The sequence below is a fragment of the Onychostoma macrolepis genome, chromosome 08 (genome assembly GCF_012432095.1).
Source record: "Onychostoma macrolepis isolate SWU-2019 chromosome 08, ASM1243209v1, whole genome shotgun sequence".
In the NCBI taxonomy this organism is placed as follows: domain Eukaryota; kingdom Metazoa; phylum Chordata; class Actinopteri; order Cypriniformes; family Cyprinidae; genus Onychostoma; species Onychostoma macrolepis.
Window position 1 is genome coordinate 7,987,667 of NC_081162.1, and position 23,140 is coordinate 8,010,806.

The following is a 23,140-nucleotide window of genomic DNA, read 5'->3' on the forward strand; positions in this document are numbered from 1 at the left end:
AGAGGGTAAGTGACAGAAGGTCATTACTGAAAGGGGTGGCTGTTCACAGAGTGCTGTATCAAAGCATATTAAATGCAGAGTTGACTGGAAGGAATTGAGTAGGAAAAGGTGCAGAAGCAACAGGGATGACCGCAAGCCTGAGAATACTGTCAAGCAAAGCTGATTCAAACACTTGGGAGAGCTTCACAAGGAGAGAACTGAAGCTGGAGTCAGTGCATCAAGAGTCACCACGCTCAGACGTCTTCAGGAAAAGGGCTACCAAGCCACTTCTGAAACAGAAACAACGTCAGAAGCATCTTACCTGGGCTAAAGAGAAAAAGAACTGGATTGTTGCTCAGTGGGCCAAAGTCATCTTTTCTGATAAAAGTAAATGTTGCATTTCATTTGGAAATCAAGGTCTTGAGTCTGGAGGAAGACTGGAGAGGCACAGAATCCAAGCTGCTTGAAGTCCAGTGTGAAGTGTCTGAAGTCAGTGATGATTTGGGGTGCCGTGACATCTGCTGGTGTTGGTCCATTGTGTTTTATCAAGTCCAAAGTCAATGCAGCCGTCTACCAGGAGATTTTGGAGCACTTTATGCTTCCATCTGCTGACAAGCTTTATGGAGATGCTGATTTCCTTTTCCAGCAGGACGTTAGCACCTGCCCACAGTGCCAAAACCACTTCCAAGTGGTTTGCTGACCATGATATTACTGTGCTTGATTGGCCAGCCAACATGCCTGACCTGAACCCCATATGGAATCTATGAGATATTTTCAAGAGAAAGATGAGAAACAGTCGATTCAATCCAGACAAGCTGAAGGCTTAATAGTGCCTCAGCAGTGCCACAGGCTGATCGCTTCCATGCCACACCTCACTGATGCTGGAGTTTGTGCTAAAGGAGCCCCGATCAAGTATTGAGTGCATAAATGAACATACTTTAAAGAACTTGAACTTTTCTGTTTTGCAAATCCTTTCCTGATTGATCTTTTTTTTTACTTTCATGAGATGTAAGCTCTAATCATCAACATTAAAACAAAAAACTTTTTAAATGTTTTACTTTACATGTAATGAATCAAGAATATATGAAAGTTTCACTTTTTCAAAGTGAGATAAAACAATAGTTTTTTTTTTTCTTCTCTCTCTCTGCTGGCAACATATATTAAACCAGAGCGTTTATAACTGATCTCAGGTCAGCCCCAGTTCTAGACTGTTTAAGAATAAGTTTAGTCAAACAATATTCTGTGAATACTCACACAAAATACATATATCTTTCCCCACATTTATGCTCTGAGCTTCTGTTAGTGATAAACTTATGCTCTTCATCTATGAAGCTTATCTATATAGATGAGCTTTACAGAAAATACAGCCTGTATCTTTTATGGGCATTAATAAAGGCATATTTCACAACATCATTCACATCTTCTATGAATTGAAACGAAAGCATAGAAGGCATCCATTCATTGACTCACACCTCCACGGTAGTTTTACTGACTCGTCCTTGACCTGTAACTGTGCACTTGATTAAGAAGCTCTAAGTTCACAATGAGCTAAATCAAATGTTTTTTTTGTTTGTTTGTTTATTTATTTACTTAATGAGGGAAAATACACATTAATAATACATGACAACATATAAAATGTGTCAGATCTAGCCAAACTGGCTAATTTTCATCCGCAGTCCCTTGGTCTTTGAAGTTAGTTATCTATTTAACTAATGTTTGTATCATTACAATGGAATATGCCGATATATTAGACAGCGAATGAACATTCAGTTCTTGAAGCTAAAAGATCTGAGTGACTTTGACAAGGACCAAATAGTGAAGGCTAGATGACTGGGTCAGAGAATCCAAAAAAAGCCAAGACTTGTGGGGAACATGGGAGTTAACCTGTCTGGTCCAATCTCACAGAAGAGCTATTTTAGCTCAAATGAATGAAAAACTTAATGCTGGCCATGGTAGAAAGGTGTCAGAACACACAGTGCATCACAGTTTGTGATGACCCCTGCTCACCACTGAAAGCGTCTACAGTGGGAGCTGATCTTCTCTTTGCTGCTATAATAGCTTTTACTCTTCAGTAAAGGCCGCAGAGATTTGAGGTAGCATTTAGACACAAGAACACCAGTGAAGTCTGATTTTGGCAGATGGGGTCTTAGCATCCCAAATGTGTTCAACATGAGTTTGTGGAATCAAGCTCTTTCCTACCTGCTTTGATGTACTCCACCTTAAATGCCTGCTTATGTTCATGGTGCATGGTTTGTGCACCTGTTAGAAAAGGGTGTAGCTAGAATGTTCATTAGAACTGTGTGTCTACATTCTTCTGAGTATTTAATTTATGCAGGAGGTTTAAAAGCACCTGCCTGAGGAAATTGACTCCTCGTGATTACTTCAAACATTAAAGTACAAAGGCATGATCACTAATTATTATTGCACTAATAAACAGTCATGCATTTTATGAGCCTTAATTCTCAACACCATGGTTTAGTTTCTTTTTTGACTGTTGTGTTACCTGCTAAAGTCTGAACTAACTTGCTGTGAATACACAATAATGCAACATACACTTAAATCCATACTGTAAAACAAGACAGGAAGGAAATTATTTCATTTTATTCATGCTTTACATTAGAGGATTTTATTTATTTTTATTTATTATATATATACACAGTGAGGAAAATAAGTATTTGAACACCCTGCTATTTTGCAAGTTCTCCCACTTAGAAATCATGGAGGGGTCTGAAATTGTCATCGTAGGTGCATGTCCACTGTGAGAGACATACTAAAAAAAAAAAAAAATCCAGAAATCACAATGTATGATTTTTTAACTATTTATTTGTATGATACAGCTGCAAATAAGTATTTGAACACCTGAGAAAATCAATGTTAATATTTGGTACAGTAGCCTTTGTTTGCAATTACAGAGGTCAAACGTTTCCTGTAGTTTTTCACCAGGTTTGCACACACTGCAGAAGGGATTTTGGCCCACTCCTCCACACAGATCTTCTCTAGATCAGTCAGGTTTCTGGCCTGTCGCTGAGAAACACGGAGTTTGAGCTCCCTCCAAAGATTCTCTATTGGGTTTAGGTCTGGAGACTAGCTAGGCCACGCCAGAACCTTGATATGCTTCTTACAGAGCCACTCCTTGGTTATCCTGGCTGTGTGCTTCGGGTCATTGTCATGTTGGAAGACCCAGCCTCGACCCATCTTCAATGCTCTAACTGAGGGAAGGAGGTTGTTCCCCAAAATCTCGCAATACATGGCCCCGATCATCCTCTCCTTAATACAGTGCAGTCGCCCTGTCCCATGTGCAGAAAAGCACCCCCAAAGCATGATGCTACCACCCGCATGCTTCACAGTAGGGATGGTGTTCTTGGGATGGTACTCATCATTCTTCTTCCTCCAAACACGTTTAGTGGAATTATGACCAAAAAGTTATATTTTGGTCTCATCTGACCACATGACTTCCTCCCATGACTCCTCTGGATCATCCAAATGGTCATTGGCAAACTTAAGTCGGGCCTGGACATGTGCTGGTTTAAGCAGGGGAACCTTCCGTGCCATGCATGATTTCAAACCATGACGTCTTAGTGTATTACCAACAGTAACCTTGGAAACGGTGGTCCCAGCTCTTTTCAGGTCATTGACCAGCTCCTCCCGTGTAGTTCTGGGCTGATTTCTCACCTTTCTTAGGATCATTGAGACCCCACGAGGTGAGATCTTGCATGGAGCCCCAGTCCGAGGGAGATTGACAGTCATGTTTAGCTTCTTCCATTTTCTAATGATTGCTCCAACAGTGGACCTTTTTCACCAAGCTGCTTGGCAATTTCCCGTAGCCCTTTCCAGCCTTGTGGAGGTGTACAATTTTGTCTCTAGTGTCTTTGGACAGCTCTTTGGTCTTGGCCATGTTAGTAGTTGGATTCTTACTGATTGTATGGGGTGGACAGGTGTCTTTATGCAGCTAACGACTTCAAACAGGTGCATCTAATTTAGGATAATAAATGGAGTGGAGGTGGACATTTTAAAGGCAGACTAACAGGTTTTTGAGGGTCAGAATTCTAGCTGATAGACAGGTGTTCAAATACTTATTTTCAGCTGTATCATACAAATAAATAGTTAAAAAATCATACATTGTGATTTCTGGATTTTTTTTTTTAGATTATGTCTCTCACAGTGGACATGCACCTACGATGACAATTTCAGACCCCTCCATGATTTCTAAGTGGGAGAACTTGCAAAATAGCAGGGTGTTCAAATACTTATTTTCCTCACTGTATATATATATATATATATATTGGTGTTTGTTTAATGCATTGTGTGCATGAATGCTTGAATAGAAAATTTCCATTTCCAGATTTACCCTATGAAATAATTACAAGTCATGATTTTAAGTTGTCATTAAATTAATGAATGGCAGACTGAATGAGCATATTATATCATAAAACCAGTAACCTTGACTCAAATACTCAAACTGAAAGTGAGCTTTCTGAATTTGTTAACTGCTTATCCAAACAGTGGAGAGCTTTAAACCAACCAAACAGCAAAACACAAACCAAAGTACCCTCAATCCAGCAAATATTGCTACTTTTAGAGAACAGCTTGATGGCTCATTGAAATGGCTGCATCCAAAGTGAAAATTTACACTGAATTTATTGAGTTTTACTCATTGGTTGTCAAAATGTAATTTTCCTGAATTTATGATAGCTTTTCTGCAATGAAAGAAATCACTACAGTTTCTTAAATGACACAAATCAAAAACAAGGATCAAACAAAAATAAATAAATAAAGTGAAAGTACTCGCACAACAGAAGATAGCAGCATACTGCTAATGGTAAACTGTAAAACCACATGATCAAAAATGCTCATTGAAGCTCCCAACTAATTTCTTTTGCTTTCCCGTTTGTACGCACAAAAACATTTGGATGACTAAATACGTTGAAAAAAAAAAAAAAAAATCCCAACTGCTGTAATTTTTTTTGTTTTTAACTGCTGCGGAAAGGAGTCATCTTCAAGGTAACTTTCCAGACTCCGCCCTCAATAGTCCCTCCTCGATCCTCATCCTATGAGGAGAAATGTTTAGCTATAAACTACAGCACGTGCATTTAAAAAGCAACAGTTTCCCTATCCACTTAGATACAGAAACAGAAGAACTGAAGAAGATACCAAGAGCTGGCTAAGAAAACAGCATGACAGAGAAAAAGAAAGGTGAGAAGATGAAATAGGCAAATGGTAGGCCTAACTTTTAAGCAATGTATCTTAATAAAAAAGAGCATGTCAAGTTTAAAGAGAATAATGTTGGTATATAAAAATGTAACTTTGCAAGTTGCAAGTTAAAATTAAGTTATTTTTGTTTGTTTTAAGAAAGTTAACCAACAAATGAATTTACAGTAGGCTAATGCATACCAGTACATCGTCAATGAATAATTAGATTAAATTTTATATTATGTGTTAATAATATGTAATTATCATTATCATGCACAAGGAAACTTCACTAAACATAGTGATTTTGTCAGTGAGTAGCGGCCTCTAGAGGCTATAAAGCTTTAGTGCTGTGTTCCATGAATCGGTTCTTTCGAACAGTCCGTTTCAGAGAATCAGAGAACTTAATTAAACATACATTTATCACATTTGAAGTTTTATTAATACGTGTGTTGATTGTAATTTCATGTATCCTACTTCAGGTTGTTGCAGACATGATTCGTGTCAATTAGAACCTAAATTGAATTTACATTAAATCTTTTGGTTGAGAATCAAACCAACTCTGTTTCACATATGTGTTTATAAAACCGTCACGTCGTAAATGTATTCAACAATTGTTGTTAGTTCATTTTTAGTTCAATCTTAGTTCATTGAGGATTGACTCGAGAGGCGCTCAGATCAGTTCGATTCCCGAGTCGTTTGGACCAAAAGAATGATTCGCGAATTGGGAAAGTCCCGTGTTAACGAAAGTTGCAAAAGAGACCGATGAATCAAAACAGAGAGAGCCACGCCTCTTAGATGCGTCTGTAACGCCAGACTTGTCTTGTTTCTCCTCCAGAGAAAGTCAAGTGTGTGTGTCACACGCGGTGGAGCCTGAAAGCGATTTCCTTCCACTCAGACGTGAAGGGTCGTCTGATAACGCTGAGTGACGGCGAGCGTCGGGTGTCCAGGGACGACTCGTCCTTCTGCCACGGGCTGACTTTCAGCGGGCGACCGGTGGAGACCGAGGAGAAGCTGCGCCTGCGGATCGAGCGCTGCGGCGGAGCCTGGCACGGAGCGCTGCGGCTCGGATTCACTCATGTTTCACCCGAGCAGACAACTTTACCCCCTCTGGCCATCCCAGACCTGACCGACTCTCCGCTGTACGCCGCAGTGATAGTCCCAGAGCACATCTGTCGCCCTGACTCAGAGATTAATTTCATGTTGAAGAAGAATGGCGGTCTGAGGATACAAAGCTCTGATGGCAGGACACACACCAAGCAGACCACCCTGAACCCCAAGTGGCCCGTCTGGGCGATGATCGACGTCTACGGGCGGACCACGGCGGTCACGATGCTTGGTGAGGCTTCTGATCGGTCATTTATTGATCTATTGTGCTCTGACTGGATTAAAGGGATAGTTCACCCAAAAATGAAAATTCTATCATTTACCCACCCTCAAGCTGTTCCAAACATGTATGAGTTTCTTGCTTATGTTGAACACAAAAGAAGATATTTTGAAGAATGTGGGCGGCAACTGTTGACGGTACCCATTGACTTCCAATGCATGGGTTTTATTTAAAACTCATACAGGTTTGAAACAACTTGAGGGCAAGTAAATGCTGACAGAATTTTCATTTTTGGACGAACTATCCCTTTAACACACACACACACACACACACACACACACACACACACACACACACACACACAAAGTATATCTTTTTATTTTTGTGGTATGTGTTTAAAGTATGATGTTATATCAAATCATGCTATATTTATCTGTAAGAAAAAGAGCCAGGGGTTTTCAAACTTTTTCCCACCGATATGATGCCTTAAAGTCAAGCCCCTTTCCTAAAATACAAATGCATAATATTCATGAAAAACCCATTTATGCAGTGTGCAAAAAATATTATGAAAACAGCAAATTAATTTAGGATTAATTATTAAGGATTAATAAAAAAAAATGTTTATATTGTCATTGTAAAGAAAATTGTTAAAATATAATCTAGAAGACTGTACTTTTTATTGAATTGTCATAATATTTGAGATTAACATAGAGTAGAATAAAATAATCTCAATTAACCTCATGATTTCTGACCAGTCTTTAGAAAGCATAATATAATAATAGTACTGAATTAATAATAAAAAAAGATAGATTATGAAGATTATTAGTAGTAATATTAATTATTAACAGATAATAATAAGATATAAATAATAATATTGTGAATGTGATTGTAAAATAAATAAGTCATGTACAACAAACAAATTCATTAGTATCTTAAATGTACCAGTTAACTTTGACAGCTCTAAAAATACATTTAGTAAAATCTTATTCATGGATCCCTTGCGTCCCCAAGTTTGAAAACCTCTGAATTAAAGCTACACTCAAGCATCATCATAAAGAAAAGCTTGTTGTTTTGAGTTGTCTTTGTCTAACGGTTGATGTGGTCTGTGTATATAGGTTCCAAAATGAAGCGCTGGATCTTCACCAGTCGGTCCTGTCCTGCTCTCACACACATCAAACACACTGAAGATAAAGAAACTCCGGAGAGAAAGAAACGAATGAGCATGCTGGAAGAGAGAAACCTGAGAAACCATCACCTTGACAACACAGGTGAGAATCAGACAAGCGCACGGCAGCTCTGTTATGGCCTAGTACACATAATTTCACCACCTAAACTCTTCTCTTTTCTTGCTTTAGATCACGAAGCTCCAGACTGTGAGGAGTGTGTGGTGTGTTGCAGTTGTGTGGCAAACTATCGTCTGAGCTGCGGTCATAAATGTGTGTGTACTCCATGCGCCATGAGGGTTCACATGACGTTTGGGACCTGTCCTCTGTGTCGTCAGCCCTTGGGTTCCTACCATCCATATGACCACTAGCTTTCTTCCCAGTTCAAGTAGTGGCTAGTTTGTTGAATGTATATTGAATGTATTTTAAGCTCTTATGTGCTGCTGTAATGTACAAATCTGTCACTGCACTGTGAAGATGTTGTATTTTTTTTTTTTTTACTCCGTTTCGAAAGTCACTTTGGATAAATTCAGTGAATTTAAATGAATGATTATTTTTATTTTGATTATATATGTTTAAATGTATATTTATACATATGCTGAGATGTTCTAAATCTATAATGTAAATAATATGATGTAAATATATATTTATGTATATAATTTTTTTAAATTTTGTATTAAATACATTTTTATGTAAACAGTTTGTTTGATTGATTTTTATGCTGGTCTTGCACTACTGCTTATTTCCGCCAGGTGTCTGTATTTGATAGGAAAACAGAAACTCCCAGCAACACAAAAGAAACGTTTAGAAAGTTTGTTGATAGTTATTCTTATCAGGGCTGGACTGGTAATCGGGCATACCGGGAATTTTCCCGGTGGGCCGACGCACTGAAGGGGCCGACAGAATCTTTTTTGTTTGTTTTTTTGCCAAGGACCATCACGCAGGGACTACGAGCAGCCAGTGGCCCATTGGTTTGTCTCCTGTAATGACAGCGTAAACCACCCAATCACAATGCGCTACAGACGGAGTCATAAAGTGTTTTGCTCCGCATATAAAGAACGCTTCACCCAAACTTCTTCCTCGTCGGCTTTTCTCACGTTTTCACTGCAGCTTTATCAAGAACAGGCTTGCTCTGCGGTGAGTGATGCGGGCTAAAGAGCCAGGCAGGAGGAGGAGAGGAGAGCAGTTGAATCGGTAAAGTGCTTGATAGGGACTCGCACCGGAGGCAGGCATCTATCCTGTGTGCGCGCGACATTAGTGCAGAACACTTTTTAATAAAACGTAAATTCGTCCACCGCGATTTTTTTTGGCCAAGTCATGTCAAGTGTGTTCATAGAGGTTTCCACGGGCCAATGCGAATAAATCCAGATTTAAATTCGAAAAGACACGATATTGTCAAACCTGACGTTTTTTTATTATCCAAAACAACTAGATTAATTCTGTTCTGCTCACCAAGCCTGCATTTATTTTATCCAAAATACAGTAATATTGTGAAATATTTTTACTTTTTAAAATAACTGCTTTCTATTTGAATACATTTAAAAATGTAATTTATTCCTGTGATCAAAGACTTATTTTCAGCATCATTACTCCAGTCTTCAGTGTCACATGATCCTTCAGAAATCATGCTAATATGCTGATTTGCTGCTCAAGAAATATTTATTATTATTAATGGATTCTTTGATGAATAGAAAGATCCAAAGATCAGCATTTATCTGAAATAAAAAAGCTTTTGTAACATTATACAATACACCATTCAAAAGATTGGAGTCAGTATAATTTTTGTTTTGTTTTTTGGGAAATAAATTATGGAAAGTAATACTTTTATTTAGCAAGGATGCGTTAAATTGATCAAAAATGATGATAAAGACATTTATAATGTTACAAAAGATTTCTATTTCAGATAAATGCTGTTCTTCTGAACTTTCTATTCATCAAAGAAACCTGAAAAAAAAATTATACTCAGCTGTTTTCAACATAATAATAATAATAATAATAAATGTATTTTGAGCAGCAAATCAGAATATTTGAATGATTTCTGAACGATCATGTGACTGGAGTAATGATGCTGAAAATTCAGCTGTGATCACAGGAATAAATTACATTTTAAAATATATTCAAATTGAAAGCAGTTATTTTAAATAGTAAAAATATTTCACAATATTAGTTTTTGCTGTATTTTGACTTGGTGAGCAGAAGAGACTTCTTTCAAAAAACAAATAATGAAAAATCTCACTGTTCAAAAACTTTTGAATGGTAGTGTATATGATATACTGTATATATGGTGGTGGGCCACCAGGACCAAAAAATGCCAGGGCCGATTTTTTGTCCCAGTCCAGCCCTGATTCTTATCCAAATTGTTTTACGACGTTCATGTTCAGTGTTCATCAATATGAATATTGCTGCAGTGCTGCAGAGAAAGTCTAAATGTAAACATGAGTGAGCTTTTTCCTTTAAAATAATAAGTTGAACACAGTCAGGAAGGGTGGAGAAGAGGAATCACGGATTTGGGCGCGAGAAATGCAGTGTGTACTAATAAGAGAAAGTGCTATATTTGGTTTAGTTTGTTAGTTTCTGGCTTTTTGATGTTTAAATACCATAGTTTGCTTAAGATTTTAGGGAATATTGAGAAATACAAGGAAAAATTATCTCAGGATGATGCTTATTTTGATATTATCGTTTTGAAATGGTAGGCCCTAATACATAATATTTAAACCAGTCGAAATAACACCGGGGCTAGTTGTCACAAAGAGTTTTGAGTTAAAAGTCTGAAGTCATTCATTTGGATTACACAGCTTTAGCATAAACTTATAATTTGTGATGCATATCTGTTAACAAAACCAGGTTTATATATACACTGAACAAAATTATAAACGCAACACTTTTGTTTTTGCCCCAATTTGTCATGAGCTGAACTCAAAGATCTAAGACTTTTTCTATGTACACAAAAGGCCTATTTCTCTCAAATATTGTTCACAAATCTGTCTAAATCTGTGTTAGTGAGCACTTCTTCTTTGCCGAGATACTCCATCCACCTCACAGGTGTGGCATATCAAGATGCTGATTAGACAGCATGATTATTGCACAGGTGTGCCTGAGGCTGGCCACAATAAAAGGCCACTCTAAAATGTGCAGTTTTACTGTATTGGTGGGGTCTGAAAACCAGTCAGTATCTGGTGTGACCACCATTTGCCTCACGCAGTGCAACACATCTCCTTCGCATAGAGTTGATCAGGTTGTTGATTGTGGAATGTTGGTCCACTCCTCTTCAATAACTGTGTAAAGTTGCGTTTATAATTTTGTTCAGTGTATATACAATCTAGGCCTATTTGTTAAACCAAACATTTTAACATATTAAATCTTGCTTACGTGTAGACCATGTTCATACTTTTTCAAATGATTCGTTTTTCCCACAAATTTTGCCTGATTCTAAGCTATTTGAAGAAGTACATTTAAAAAATATGATAAATCAAATGAATACAAATGTTTAATAATAAAATATACCATGATTCCGTTTGTTGAGTTCAGGTGAAATGATCAAATATTAAATGCACAAAGGGCCATCAATGCAGTGACTAAATGATGTGAAATACTGACTTATTCTAAGCCTAATGCAGATCTTTGGTGTTGTACTTTCTTGTATCATTTGTATCTGCAGTGTGCAACAAGTCTAATGAGTCGGCCATCAGCATTAAATCATAGTTCCAGTTAAACCCCAGAAACTAAGTTATAAGGGTGGGAAAATCATAAAAATAGGGGAGGAGAGAGGCGGAGTGAGTGGGACGTGACCTTTGGTTGTTGATCACGTTGTCTGACTGTTAAATATTTATTTTGGATGGCAGAACAGGGCCTGAGGAAGGCGAAAAGAAGTGAGGGAGGGTTTACAAAGTCACGGAGTCAACGCAGAGAGACTCAGTACAGAGAGAGAGGGACAGAGAATGACACACATAGTGAGCTGAAGATTGCAGCTCAGTTTGATGAAGAAAACAAACATCCTCTTCAACAGCAGATGTGCAGCACGGTAAGTGTCTTTGGGTCACTATAAAACACTCTAGTACTTCTGTATGGTCTGTATATCTTAATGTACACTACCATTCAAAGGTTTGGACTCACAAAGGCATGTTTGTTTCTTTGAAAAAGAAAAAGAAAAAAGAATTGGTTTATTCACCAAGCATGTATAAAACTGAGCAAAGTCCAGTGGCATCTGACTGAGAGTTTTCTCTTGACTGTTGTAAATGAAGCTGGTGTTTGGTTTGAATTGTTGAATCGCACCAGTCAGAAGTCTGGTCCTCAAAATACTTCCCATGTTCTTGTTCATCTGAGTCACCTACGAGCCGGTTAGATTCAGTTTGCCAATCATGTATAGAGCGGCCTTCATCTATTAAAAAAAGAGTAAGATGAACAAATGTGTTTGGTTGTAAAAAAAAAAAAAAAAAAAAATCTGACTAGAAAGAGTACAGTGACCTGCAAGAAATCCAAGTGTAACTTCATCACCTGAAAAAACAAATCAGCACATTCATTTTTTTTTTTTTTTTTTTCATGTACGTGGTTTTTCCTAGTTGACAGTTATTGAGTAGTAACTGCTTTGCCATCACAGGTAAAAAGTTTAAATATTAATTTCTCAATTGCAAACTTTTGAATGGTAATGTAGTTACAACAATTATCATATCATATAATAGGCTATAACAGGCTTTTTATTTATTTGAATGACAGTTTTTTTGTGACCCATTTAACTGCTTATTACATTATTTGCATATCATTGGGAGATATGAGGTAAGGAAGGTGGTGTGGGTAAATAGGGATGAATAATCTCATCCACTTCAAACCTCTTTTCCCTGGAATAAAACTGTGATAAAGATTTCTTCAGAAGTGTGCAGTACATGTGATAATACCGTGGTTTTGTCTAATGGGTGTGAAAATTACTTTTTGAGAAAGTGTTTTTGCAGTTTAACCTCAATTTTACAGTTAATCTCATAGTTAGTTCACCCAAAAATTTAAATTCTGTCATTAATTACTCAGCCTCATGTCGTTCCAAACATATCTTCATTTGTGTTCTGAAGATGAACGAAGGTCTTACGGGTTTGCAACGACATGAGGGTGAGTAATTAATGACACAATTTTCATTTTTGGGTGAACTATCCCTTTAAATAGATGACTATTGAGACTATTTGAGAGGACAGCCATTTGTAGTGGTCTCTGAAACCATAGTGGACGTTATTGAGCGCACTCAATCCCATAATGACCCACAATAACGAGTGTACAACCGATGTACACTCAACGGCTAGAGAATACCCAAAATGCACTATGTGGGTCGTGCCGTGTCTTGCCTGAAGATGGCGTCTGCAGCTGAAACATCCATCCATCCATTTTCCAAACGGCTGCCAGCATACAGCATAATATCACACAGGTAGAAATTTCTTTTTAATTGATTGTTAAATAGTTTAATGCAGGTTTATACACGACCGATGACCGAGTTCAAGATAAATCTTTTGAAAGTTTGCTATGTTTTGTAATGATTATTAAACAGCACTTATTTTAAACATTTCACTGAAAAAATCTGACTCGTTCTTGAATCACACATCACCACTTTAAGGAAAACAGGCGGAAGTCAAGACTTTTTCTTTTTACAACCTTAGACAGTAATTTGAAATGTGCTTTTTAGGTTGATGTCGAGTGCCTCATTTTAGCCGGTCAGCCCAGTTAAGTGTCCTCTAATTTAATGGACATCAGTGACCTCTAAACATCATTGCCTGTGGAAATAGCATGTTGTGTGGCTGAACTAGAAGGACTTAGTGATGTTATTTGATTGACATCTCATGCTCCAGCAGAGGGCACATCTCCAGTTCACCTGGCATGTTTTGCTTTGTTACTGACAGTGACTGAAGGAAGCCCTGAGGTTGCAATCCTGTTCGAAGTAGAGCAGGCATGAAGAAATGAGATTATAGTATGTCATAGAGACATAAAGAGAGTATCTATCCTCCAATGAACTGATGTATTTGCAGATCAAACAGGCCGTCTGTGTGTGCGGGAAGGGAAATGTACTCATTTGTTCTTTTGATTTTAACATACAAGTGGGTGTTTCTCCTCAGCCTGCATGGGACTGTCTATTATTTCCAGCTGTGCATGTGTGTGTGTGTGTGAGTATGGGATGGAAACTATTACAGAGCTTTGGACTCCTTAGGCACAGAGAGTTTCATGTATGATCCTGGCTTGCCCAGAATGGAGTACACACACACACACACACACACACACACACACACGGACAAAGGCTGAGTCACAGAATCACAGTAAATTGCAAACGCCCTCCCAGCAGAAACAGAACGGGCTGTAATCCGTTCCCTCTCTCTGCTGCTTTCTGTGCTGCTCATTCCAGGGAAACATCTCCTTACGGTAAAAACCCATCTCGCAGTTCTTCTCAAACTTCATGTCTCTCTTTTACTCAACTCTATGCTTCTGCTCCTCACTGCTGGTCTGTTTCATGCTGGTTTTTAAACGTGATTTTCAGCTTTTCTATCTTGCTGTAACATTTGTGGAGATGCATGCTGGGGCTCAGACAGTGAGGATTTACTTGTTTGCTTTCAGGGTGTGAAATGTCAAATGCAGGTACTCTGTGTGCTGTGGCTTATTAACGTATAAAACATCTTAGATTAATGCTAAATTGGACTAAAAACAGATCCAAGCCCACTTTCAGTGACAGTATGAATGCAAAGAGAACATCCAGTGCTCTTACCGCTGTCTTGTTATCATTTGCTGTCAAAGGTAGAGTATGTTGTGAAACGTTGCACCGATAGTAGCTGTTGAGCCTGATCTGCTAGATTCCTGTCAAACAGTGTTTGCCATGTGGCTGGTTGACAACAGTCATTTATTCATAAAGTAGATGCAGTCAGCCAGTAGTAGGGGAAACAAATTGGGGAAGGGGAAAAATGACAAAAAAGGCAAAAAGAAATATTCAGTATTTGTTTATTTATTTACTTACTTTTTTTGTACTTCAAAGTTCAGAACTGATTTTTTTGCCAATAAATTGGAAGCTAAAAAAACACTATCAATTCAAGAAAGTTACAGGATGATAATAGATGCAGATTGAATCACACATCTTTATATGTGCATGTCACCAGTTGAGTTGACTTAAAAGATCAAATTAATATCAGTATATAAATAGTAAATAGATAAATATGTGCCAGAAACCACTTCACAGTTGAACTAGTGTTAGAAATTAAAACTATTAAACATCATATTCATAAATTGAAATAAAGCTGAAATAAAAAAAAATAATACATATTAGATGAAAAAATGGATATAAAGTTACAAAAAAAAAAAAAAAAAAATGGAACTGGAAAATGTACTAGTAAATTTTTGCCAGGACGTTATCCATTCATTTTACAGACATTTCCATTAACTCTCCAAAAACACAATGAAGTGCAAAATTCAAAATACTGGTGAAGCATATGTTAAAAAAAAAAAATCAATATGGAAGAATTCTTCATATTTATACAGTACATTGTGCCCTATTTTAATGGATTTTTTAAAGTGTAAATAGATTTACAAAAATAAAAACCACATAATAATTTTTAATACTAAATATTCACATTAAATTAAATGGAAAACTAAAAACAAAAGTAAACTGAAAATATTAATTAATACCATAATAAATAATACCAATTAACACAGAACGGAACGCTGCACTTTTATTTAGCCAGAGATGACTGGTGTTATTTTATGAACGTAACTCATCTACTTAAAAATACTTCTTTATTTTTTGGTTTATTGGAAGTGTAAGATTTTATTTTATTTTTTCCAATTTTTTTTTTACCTTTTCCTCTTTTTTAAAGATTTATTTGAGACATTTTTGCCTTTATTTAGGTGGGATAGTAGACAGATTGGACAGAGAACGAAGTGGGAGAGAGGGTGATGGGACTGGAAAGGACCAGAGCTAGGATTTGATCTCTGGTCACAGAAGCACAACCGTGTTACATGTCATGTCAGACAACATTTTTTTATATATCTCATTGTTTTCCCCATATAAACGAAGGGGTAACTAGAATCGGATGCATGCGCTGTTGTTTCATTGACAAGCATGGATAGATCTGAGGCTGCTTGAATCTGATGGTACAAGCTGAAGTTCTTGCTCTTGTGTTTTGTATCTTGCACATTTTATTCACAGTAGCTTATCTGTGTTCCAGAACATTCAAAAGTTGAGGTCACAAACTCTGCATCTCTATAAAATCAATTTTTATTGAGTGTTATATATCAGATATATATTAGCGTGGTCTGGGTCTTGTCAAGAGTAAATATTTACCATTGTGGTGAACCTAGCTTCCTCTTACGCAACACTGAGTCATGCCAGTCATGCTGTTACTCAGCAGTGGTTAACTATCATTCACAGTATCCCTTGAGCCGCTGGTTACATTTTGTCAGGATTGCAGCAACATGTTTATGCTATAATTTACTGTATAATTACTTTGACACATCATAGCTATTTTAGACTGCGTTTTCATTAGAGCGATGGATTTCCGCTTGGTTTACAACCTTTTTTTAGCCCAAGGACCCCATTTAGCTGCTCAGAAATGCAGTAATAACAGTAATACTGTTAAACATTTTTACAATTTAAAATAGCTGTTTTCTGTTTGAGTACGTTTTAAAATGTAATTTATTGCTGTGATGCAAAGCTGAATTTTCAGCATCATTACTCCAGCCTTCAGTGTCACATGATCCTTCAGAAATCATTCTGATTAGCTGCTGAAGAAACATTTCTTATTATCAATGTTGAAAACAGTTGTGCTGCATAATATTTTTTGTGGAAACAGTGATGAACAGCATTTATTTGAAATAAATCTTTTGTAACAGTTTAAATGTGTTTGCGGTCACTTTTGACCAATTTATTGGACCCTTTCTAAATAAGTATTTTGAATGGTAGTGTCACGGTGCACACACACGTGGGAAGCGAGGAGACGTGGATAAACTCACATAAAGTGTCTTTAATCCAAACAAGGCAATACAAGGCAGGGCAGACACACAGGAACATCAGGAGTAACAAGTAGACCAGACGAAAAACTAACTGAACAGACAGGAACAGGAGCCCACTCTGAGCTAGGCTCGGAATCTGAGGCCCTTTACTGGGCATGACAGAAGCACAACAGCTCTCCTTGGGCTGGACGTGGAGTCAGGGGCCCTCACAGGGTAAACTCAGGAACCGCTTCCATCTCAGCAACAGGAGAGACAGGAGCCGCCTGCCCCTGACGAGTCTCCATGGACATGACCAACAAGACAAGGTAGGTTAAAACTGTTCCTGTGGACACAACAAGACTTTAAGATGACTTGACTCTGGTCAGGGGCTGGAGCCTGCACTGGACTCCTGGCCGTGACTACGGAACTGGATGCTCTGGACGGCCGGCGAGCTTGAGGGAGCCACAGCCGGCGGGTGTGAGTGAGCGGCGGCATGCGAACTTGACTATGGAGCGGCTGGCGGGCTTGAGTGAGCCGCGACCAGCGGGCATAACTTCGTAGCGGCCGCCGGGCTTAGGGTAGCCACAGCCGGCGGACTTGACAGACGAACGGCCGGCAGACTTGACGAGCTGCCAGAGGACTCGCAGCGCTCACAGTGATCCCGCCGAACTCCCACGCTGATCCGCGGGCTATGGCAGAAGGACTAGCGGCGACTTCCATGCCGCGGGGAAAAACAAACAGGAACAAACAAAAACTATCAAAAAACGGAAAACAAAACCGTGAAAAAGGGGTGCCGCTTACTTTCTGTTTGGTCTGGTCTTCTGTCACGGTGCACACACACGAGGGAAGCGAGGAGACGTGGATAAACTCAAATAAACAGTCTTTAATCCAAACAAGGCAATACAAAGCAGGGCAGACACACAGGAACACCGGGAGTAACGAGTAGACCAGACAAAAACTAACTGAACAGACAGGAACTAATATACACAAGATAATGAAACACGCACAGCTGAACGAAATCATATTAACAAACTAAACAAGGACAGGAAAAAAAATATATATGGACACAAGAGGGCGGGAAACACACGCCACAAGGGCTGACAGGTAGTGTATGATGATTAACATTGCTAAGCCATTCATATGATCATTATTGATGTACAAAGCCATTGCCTTAATTGTAACGCACATTTAATTTTACTTAATACGTTTAAATGTGGCAGCGACTGTGGAACATTTAGCTAAAACTTCAGTTGAAGTTAATGCATGTATTTTATGCAATATTGAAAATCTTTCACGGAAATGTGTTAAATCAAAAACTGGCAACCCTCCTGCAGTAAAGACCCCCGGTTTAAAGAAACCTGTACATTATATATGCTTTCTCACTCTGTATTTGTTTTATCTGTATCTTTAGAACAGAACTGAACCTTGTCCTAACAGAATAAAAAGAGAAAGACAGAAATAATAAAGAGAATGGCATAATATTTGATGAGGTTTCTTTCAGTCCACTAATCATCTTACTGGCAGACACAAATATCTGCTCGCTGCAGGAGACCGACCATTAATAACAGAAGCGTACATGCCTCTTCTCCTAGTTCATCACTCACTCTCGATGATTTATTTCTCTTTTCTCAGTCTCACACGCTCAGATTTCACAGCAGTGTAAGACCTCTGTGTGCTGCTCTCCTCTTGTTTGGTCTCACCTCATGCTTTCTCCTGTTTAAACTGTCAGATGTGAATGTATTTTCTTCTCTCCTCTTCTGTTTTGCAATCGTCTGGTTGCTGTTTGGCAAAAATGCCTCACTGCACACACACACACACACACACACACACTGTAAGACTATACCATTTAAGACTGGTTTGCCCTACTGAGCCAAACCACTGAATTATTAAGAACGAACTGGCTCCCCAAGATCTAGTGGAAAATAGACACTTCTGAAAAACAGCACACATGCATAAAAGAGTTCAGGTAATCTAGAATTCATTCTTTAAAATTCATTCACACTGAGGCAGCTGTACCCGATAAACTTTTATTATTGTTGTGTTGCTTTTTAATGATGGTGGTGTGGCCTAGTGGTTAAAGATCTGGATGTAAGTTCAAACCCCACAAGAGGGTTTGAAGAATAATGAATATTGTGCTCTTGAAACTTCAAGTTGCTCCAATAAGACTATTGATCAAAGCATAAGAAAGACCCATAAATCATATGTATATGTCAGCTAAAAAACTCGGTATTATTTCTTTTTGATCATGCCAAAAAACTCTTGCATAAAACTCAAGTCTTGTAAATCAGATCATCAGAACTTTGTACTGCAGTGATAATCCACAATCACCGTCAGCACAGTTCCTGAGAAAACAGCAGGATATAACATGTCTGAGTAGTCAATTATAAATCGATAACGCTAACAGCTGTAAAATATTTGTCGTGATCAACAAGATGATTTTATGTTTTTATATGATTATATTGCTATGTTTATGTTCAACTTATTTGTATTCTAAAATGTTGTATGGTTTATCAGCTCGTCGGTATATTCATGTATAATAAATAATAATCATATAAAATACATGTTTAATAATTGCATTTTTATTATTTTTAAGATTTTTTTTTTAAATTTGTACTCATTCAGCAAGAAATAAATTGTTTTAAAAAGTCACAGTAAAGACGTAAAAATGTATCACAAAACAAATTATCATGGTTTTCACAAAAATATTAAGCAGCACACTTGTTTTCAACTTTGATAATAATAAGAAATGTTTCTTGAGCAGCAAATCAGCATATTAGAATAATTTCTGAAGGATCACTGAAGACTGCTGGACTGGAGTAATTTACAGCTTTGCATCAAAGAAATAAATTAGATTTTAATATGTATTCAAATAGAAAACAGTTATTTTAAATTGTAATATTATTTCACATTATTACTGTTTTTACTGTATTTTTGATCAAATAAATGCAACCTTGGTAAGAGACTTTTTTCAAAAACATTTAAAAAATCTTACAGACCCCAAACTTTTGAACAGTAGTGAATATTATATATGGAAATATCCTAAATCATAGATTTGAAACTTTATGGTACTTTTATTTAATTTAATTTACATTTTTCACTTACCCTAGTTTTATCGTGTGTGAAAGAGTGACTAAGTAGTCTTCAAAATTCACATGTTGTGGTCCATAGAATAAAGAAAGTTTGGGTTTGGATCATATGTGAGTAAATGATGGCAGAATTTTTATTTTTGGGTGAACTGTCCCTTTAAGGATAAACACTTTAGAGGCTTTATGAAATCTCAAGGGCCAGTGTTTTGACAACCCTGCTCTAAATCTTACACTTTCTTGACAGATCTCAGAATAGGGCATCATGTTTCTCAATTCAAGACCTCCGCCTCAGTTTATTTGTCATTGATTTGTTGTTAAAGAATTTCTCAAGCCTGAAGTCACGTTCTCACTGAGTCACTGCCGTCCTCCTCTGGTTGGCCATGTATGGCCAGACACGCTTAAGCAGTGGCTTGTAGAAAAACAGCGGGGCGGGAGCTCAGGGAGAACAGTGAAATGAGAGGAGGACCATCAGGAGGTGGATGTGGTTTAGTCTTTGAATTCACCAGTCTTTAACCCCGTGCTGTGAAATATCACCTTATGGCCACAAAAGGCTGACTGCCTATTCAAATGCTCTTTAGTGAAGGCAGCCAAAAGTGAGCCGGGCCTCTGCACACAGTCTGTACTTCACCATAGAAACCCTTGTCAACCAGGAAGTCTTGTAGTGGTGGAGCGAGAGAGAGAGTGAGAGTGAGAGTGCATGTGTGTGTCAGTATGTGAGAGGGACTTAACAGAGGTGAAGCAGACGGGAGCATAAAACAGTGAGAAAGAGAAAGAACTGACCAGGAAAGTTGACAGAGAGAGAGAAGAAAGGTACACAAAGAGCAGGTTGAACCTGAAAGGTTATTTCATACAAAGCAGACCAAGCAGCACTTTAGGAATTGTGTGTCATCCTGGGAAATCTGTGCGTGGCTGCTGTCACACAATTACACACCCACACAAACCGGTGAGTTGATTTTTCTTCCATCTGACAGCCTGTTAGTGTGAGTTTAACTGTAAAACAGTCAAATGATCATGTACAGCGACTCATTTATTCATGCGTTATTCTGTTTGGCAGGGCTGTATGAAAGCAGTAGCCCACAATACGTCTGAAGTTAATTCTTAACTCTCTTTGAAGGATTAAGGGTCTTTGGTGGGATTTGGGAAGTTTTCAAAGCAGCGGGAAAGAGCATAAATGCTGCAGAAAAACCCAAATCTGGTGTCCCATATGGTGTTATGCTTTCATATTTCTATGTGTGTTTAAAACACTTTGGTTTTGAGTGGCTGGACTTTATTGAGACAGTTAGTTGTTGTTTTGCCTAAACTGAATTTGCCTGTTTAGAGTGGTGTGATTTGTTTGACGTTTGATTATTATAGTCTGACCTCAAATTCATTTGGTTCATGTAAAGAGGGTGTTACTTCATGATTTAAAATCCACAGAACAAAAACAAATATTTCATCTCATGATTTAATGTTTTAATTGTACTTTTTAGATGTACAAAATAAAAAAGTGGTTTGTGTAATTAAATTTATGATTTAAACAAATTGTCATTCATTTTTGAGGCATTTTAAGTGATGTCGACTAGGGATGCATCAGTAAGATTGTCTGAAAGTGCTAAAAGATGTGCTTATAAATTATATACTATACTATTTTGTTTAAATGAATGAAAAATAAAGTATAAAATGAATTTAGGCATCACATTCTTATAATGTGCAGTTTAAAAACTGAATTGCCATTCTGAGATCTGCTCAAAATTACATTTCTGTGATGAGAGTTTAGCATTATGTACATGACAATGTTAATGTATTTGGTCTTGGCGGAATAGATATGTTATGCTACTGCCAATACATCCACAACATGCTCATGTGACTATGTAAGAAATACTGCTGCTGCACATATAAAAAAAAACCTATATATGTAAAATACATGAAATCATCCCATAGCACATCTATACAGGTGGAGCTGGGGAAGGTGGAGGGTTTCTGAAGCGTGCTGCAACTGCTACAGCAAGCACTAGCTGAGTATTTGAATGTTGAGCTGCAAGCTCATTGGCTGCTAATACGAAAAGAAACCAATCAGCTGCACCTTGTGAATAATTATGTCATTATGTCACATTAAGTTAGAACCGGACTGCGCCATCTAGAGTTTCATGACAAAACTTTGTATTTAACAGTGGTTTTAAATAATTAGTGTTTTAAAAATTAACCTTAAAATGGCATGAAATAGAAAATCACTGTATTTTCTAAATGCATCTCATTGTGAAAGATTCATCTGTACAGGTTTAATTTCTTTATTTTTTATTTTTTATAATTTTAAATCAAAATGGCATAACTGGATCTTCTGATATAACAACTTATAAAGACTTCTCTTCTTTAATCATTTAGTCTGCATAAACTGCCCCTTTTCTTACAATCGACTGCAAGGTCGCATTCAGATTTCCATTTAAAGGTGCAGTGAAATTTAGGAGGATCTATTGAAAGAAATGCAATATAATACACACAACTATGTTTTCAGAGGTGTATAAAAACCTTACTGAACCGTTATGTTTTTATTACCTTAGAATGAGCAAATTCTATCTACATACACCGTGGGTCCCCTTATATGGAAGTCGCTATTTGGTGCCATCATGTTTCTACAGTAGCCCTAAATGGACAAACTGCTCTACAGAGCGTGTTTTGTCACTGTTTTGTTCTCGTGAACTTTACAATGATGAACAAGTAAAAATAATATTCACAATAACATATCAGTTTACTGAATAATTAAGTAAATATAATTCCTTAATTTACCTTTGTAAAGAAACGTCATTGCTTGACTGGCTACTCTCTGCTGTCTCAGATGGCGACATCTTTGTCCTGTGTTGGCCACCATAGCTTCTCTATGTGCAATTCGCAACCCCACTGCTAGATGATGCTATAATTTACCCACTGCATCTCTAATCAACATCCGATGCATAGAACTGTGTCCCCGTCCTACATTTTTTATTTTCCGATAATCTGCTACACAACGCCACAATATGGAAAAAAAGATCTTAAAGTGAATGTTAGATGATGTCAAATGTAATCTTACAGTAAAAATAAGAAATGAACATGAAAAATTAAACATGCAATATCGGCCAATACCGATAAATTAAAAGAATCTTACATAACTGACATATTGTGGTTCCAGTATACTTTGCATCCCTTAGAAGATGCAGTATGATATGATATCAAGCTATTATCAAGACTGAAATAAATATATGTGATGTGATAAGTGGTCAAACTGCTCACATATTCCCATTAGGTTAGGTTTAGGGTTAGATGTTTTCCCATAGTGCTCCTCTAGTCAATGACTGACAGCTTAATCTCACTGAATATGACCTGAATTTTTACACGTCTGTCTGGGTGTTTCCCACCGTTGTAAGGCAAATGAGAGCAGACTTCAGTGTCAGCTTCAATAGTCTGTGTTCCAGTGACAAAAGCATGGAGTGAGTCAGTGTGTG

General features: G+C 37.6%; 2 protein-coding genes across 7 annotated transcripts in view; both read left to right on the forward strand.

The window, feature by feature from the left end:
• The first annotated feature begins 5,034 nt into the window (after window positions 1-5,034).
• Window positions 5,035-8,240, forward strand: LOC131545909 (E3 ubiquitin-protein ligase NEURL3-like). Its single transcript, XM_058785124.1, has 4 exons — window positions 5,035-5,172; window positions 6,005-6,505; window positions 7,609-7,761; window positions 7,849-8,240. The coding sequence occupies exons 1-4, from the start codon at window positions 5,154-5,156 to the stop codon at window positions 8,025-8,027; spliced, it is 852 nt and encodes a 283-aa protein (XP_058641107.1). The 5' UTR covers window positions 5,035-5,153; the 3' UTR covers window positions 8,028-8,240.
• Window positions 8,241-8,725: 485 nt separating this feature from the next.
• The window catches only part of sorbs3 (sorbin and SH3 domain containing 3), a 60,170-nt gene continuing 45,755 nt past the window's right edge, over window positions 8,726-23,140 (forward strand). For 4 of the 6 annotated variants that reach the window (XM_058784561.1, XM_058784564.1, XM_058784566.1 and 1 more), the window contains exons 1-2: window positions 8,726-8,793; window positions 11,499-11,677. The gene's annotated coding sequence lies outside the window, so the exon portion shown is untranslated. Of the gene's footprint in view, window positions 8,794-11,498; window positions 14,047-19,679; window positions 20,629-23,140 lie in introns of those variants that run through there. The other 2 variants (XM_058784563.1, XM_058784562.1) reach the window with 2 other exon arrangements.

Coding starts and splice junctions, on each gene's coding strand:
- LOC131545909 (XM_058785124.1), top strand. Junction 6,506..7,608: donor CACGGCGGTCACGATGCTTG/GTGAGGCTTCTG, acceptor CTGTGTATATAG/GTTCCAAAATGAAGCGCTGG. Junction 7,762..7,848: donor CCATCACCTTGACAACACAG/GTGAGAATCAGA, acceptor TTCTTGCTTTAG/ATCACGAAGCTCCAGACTGT.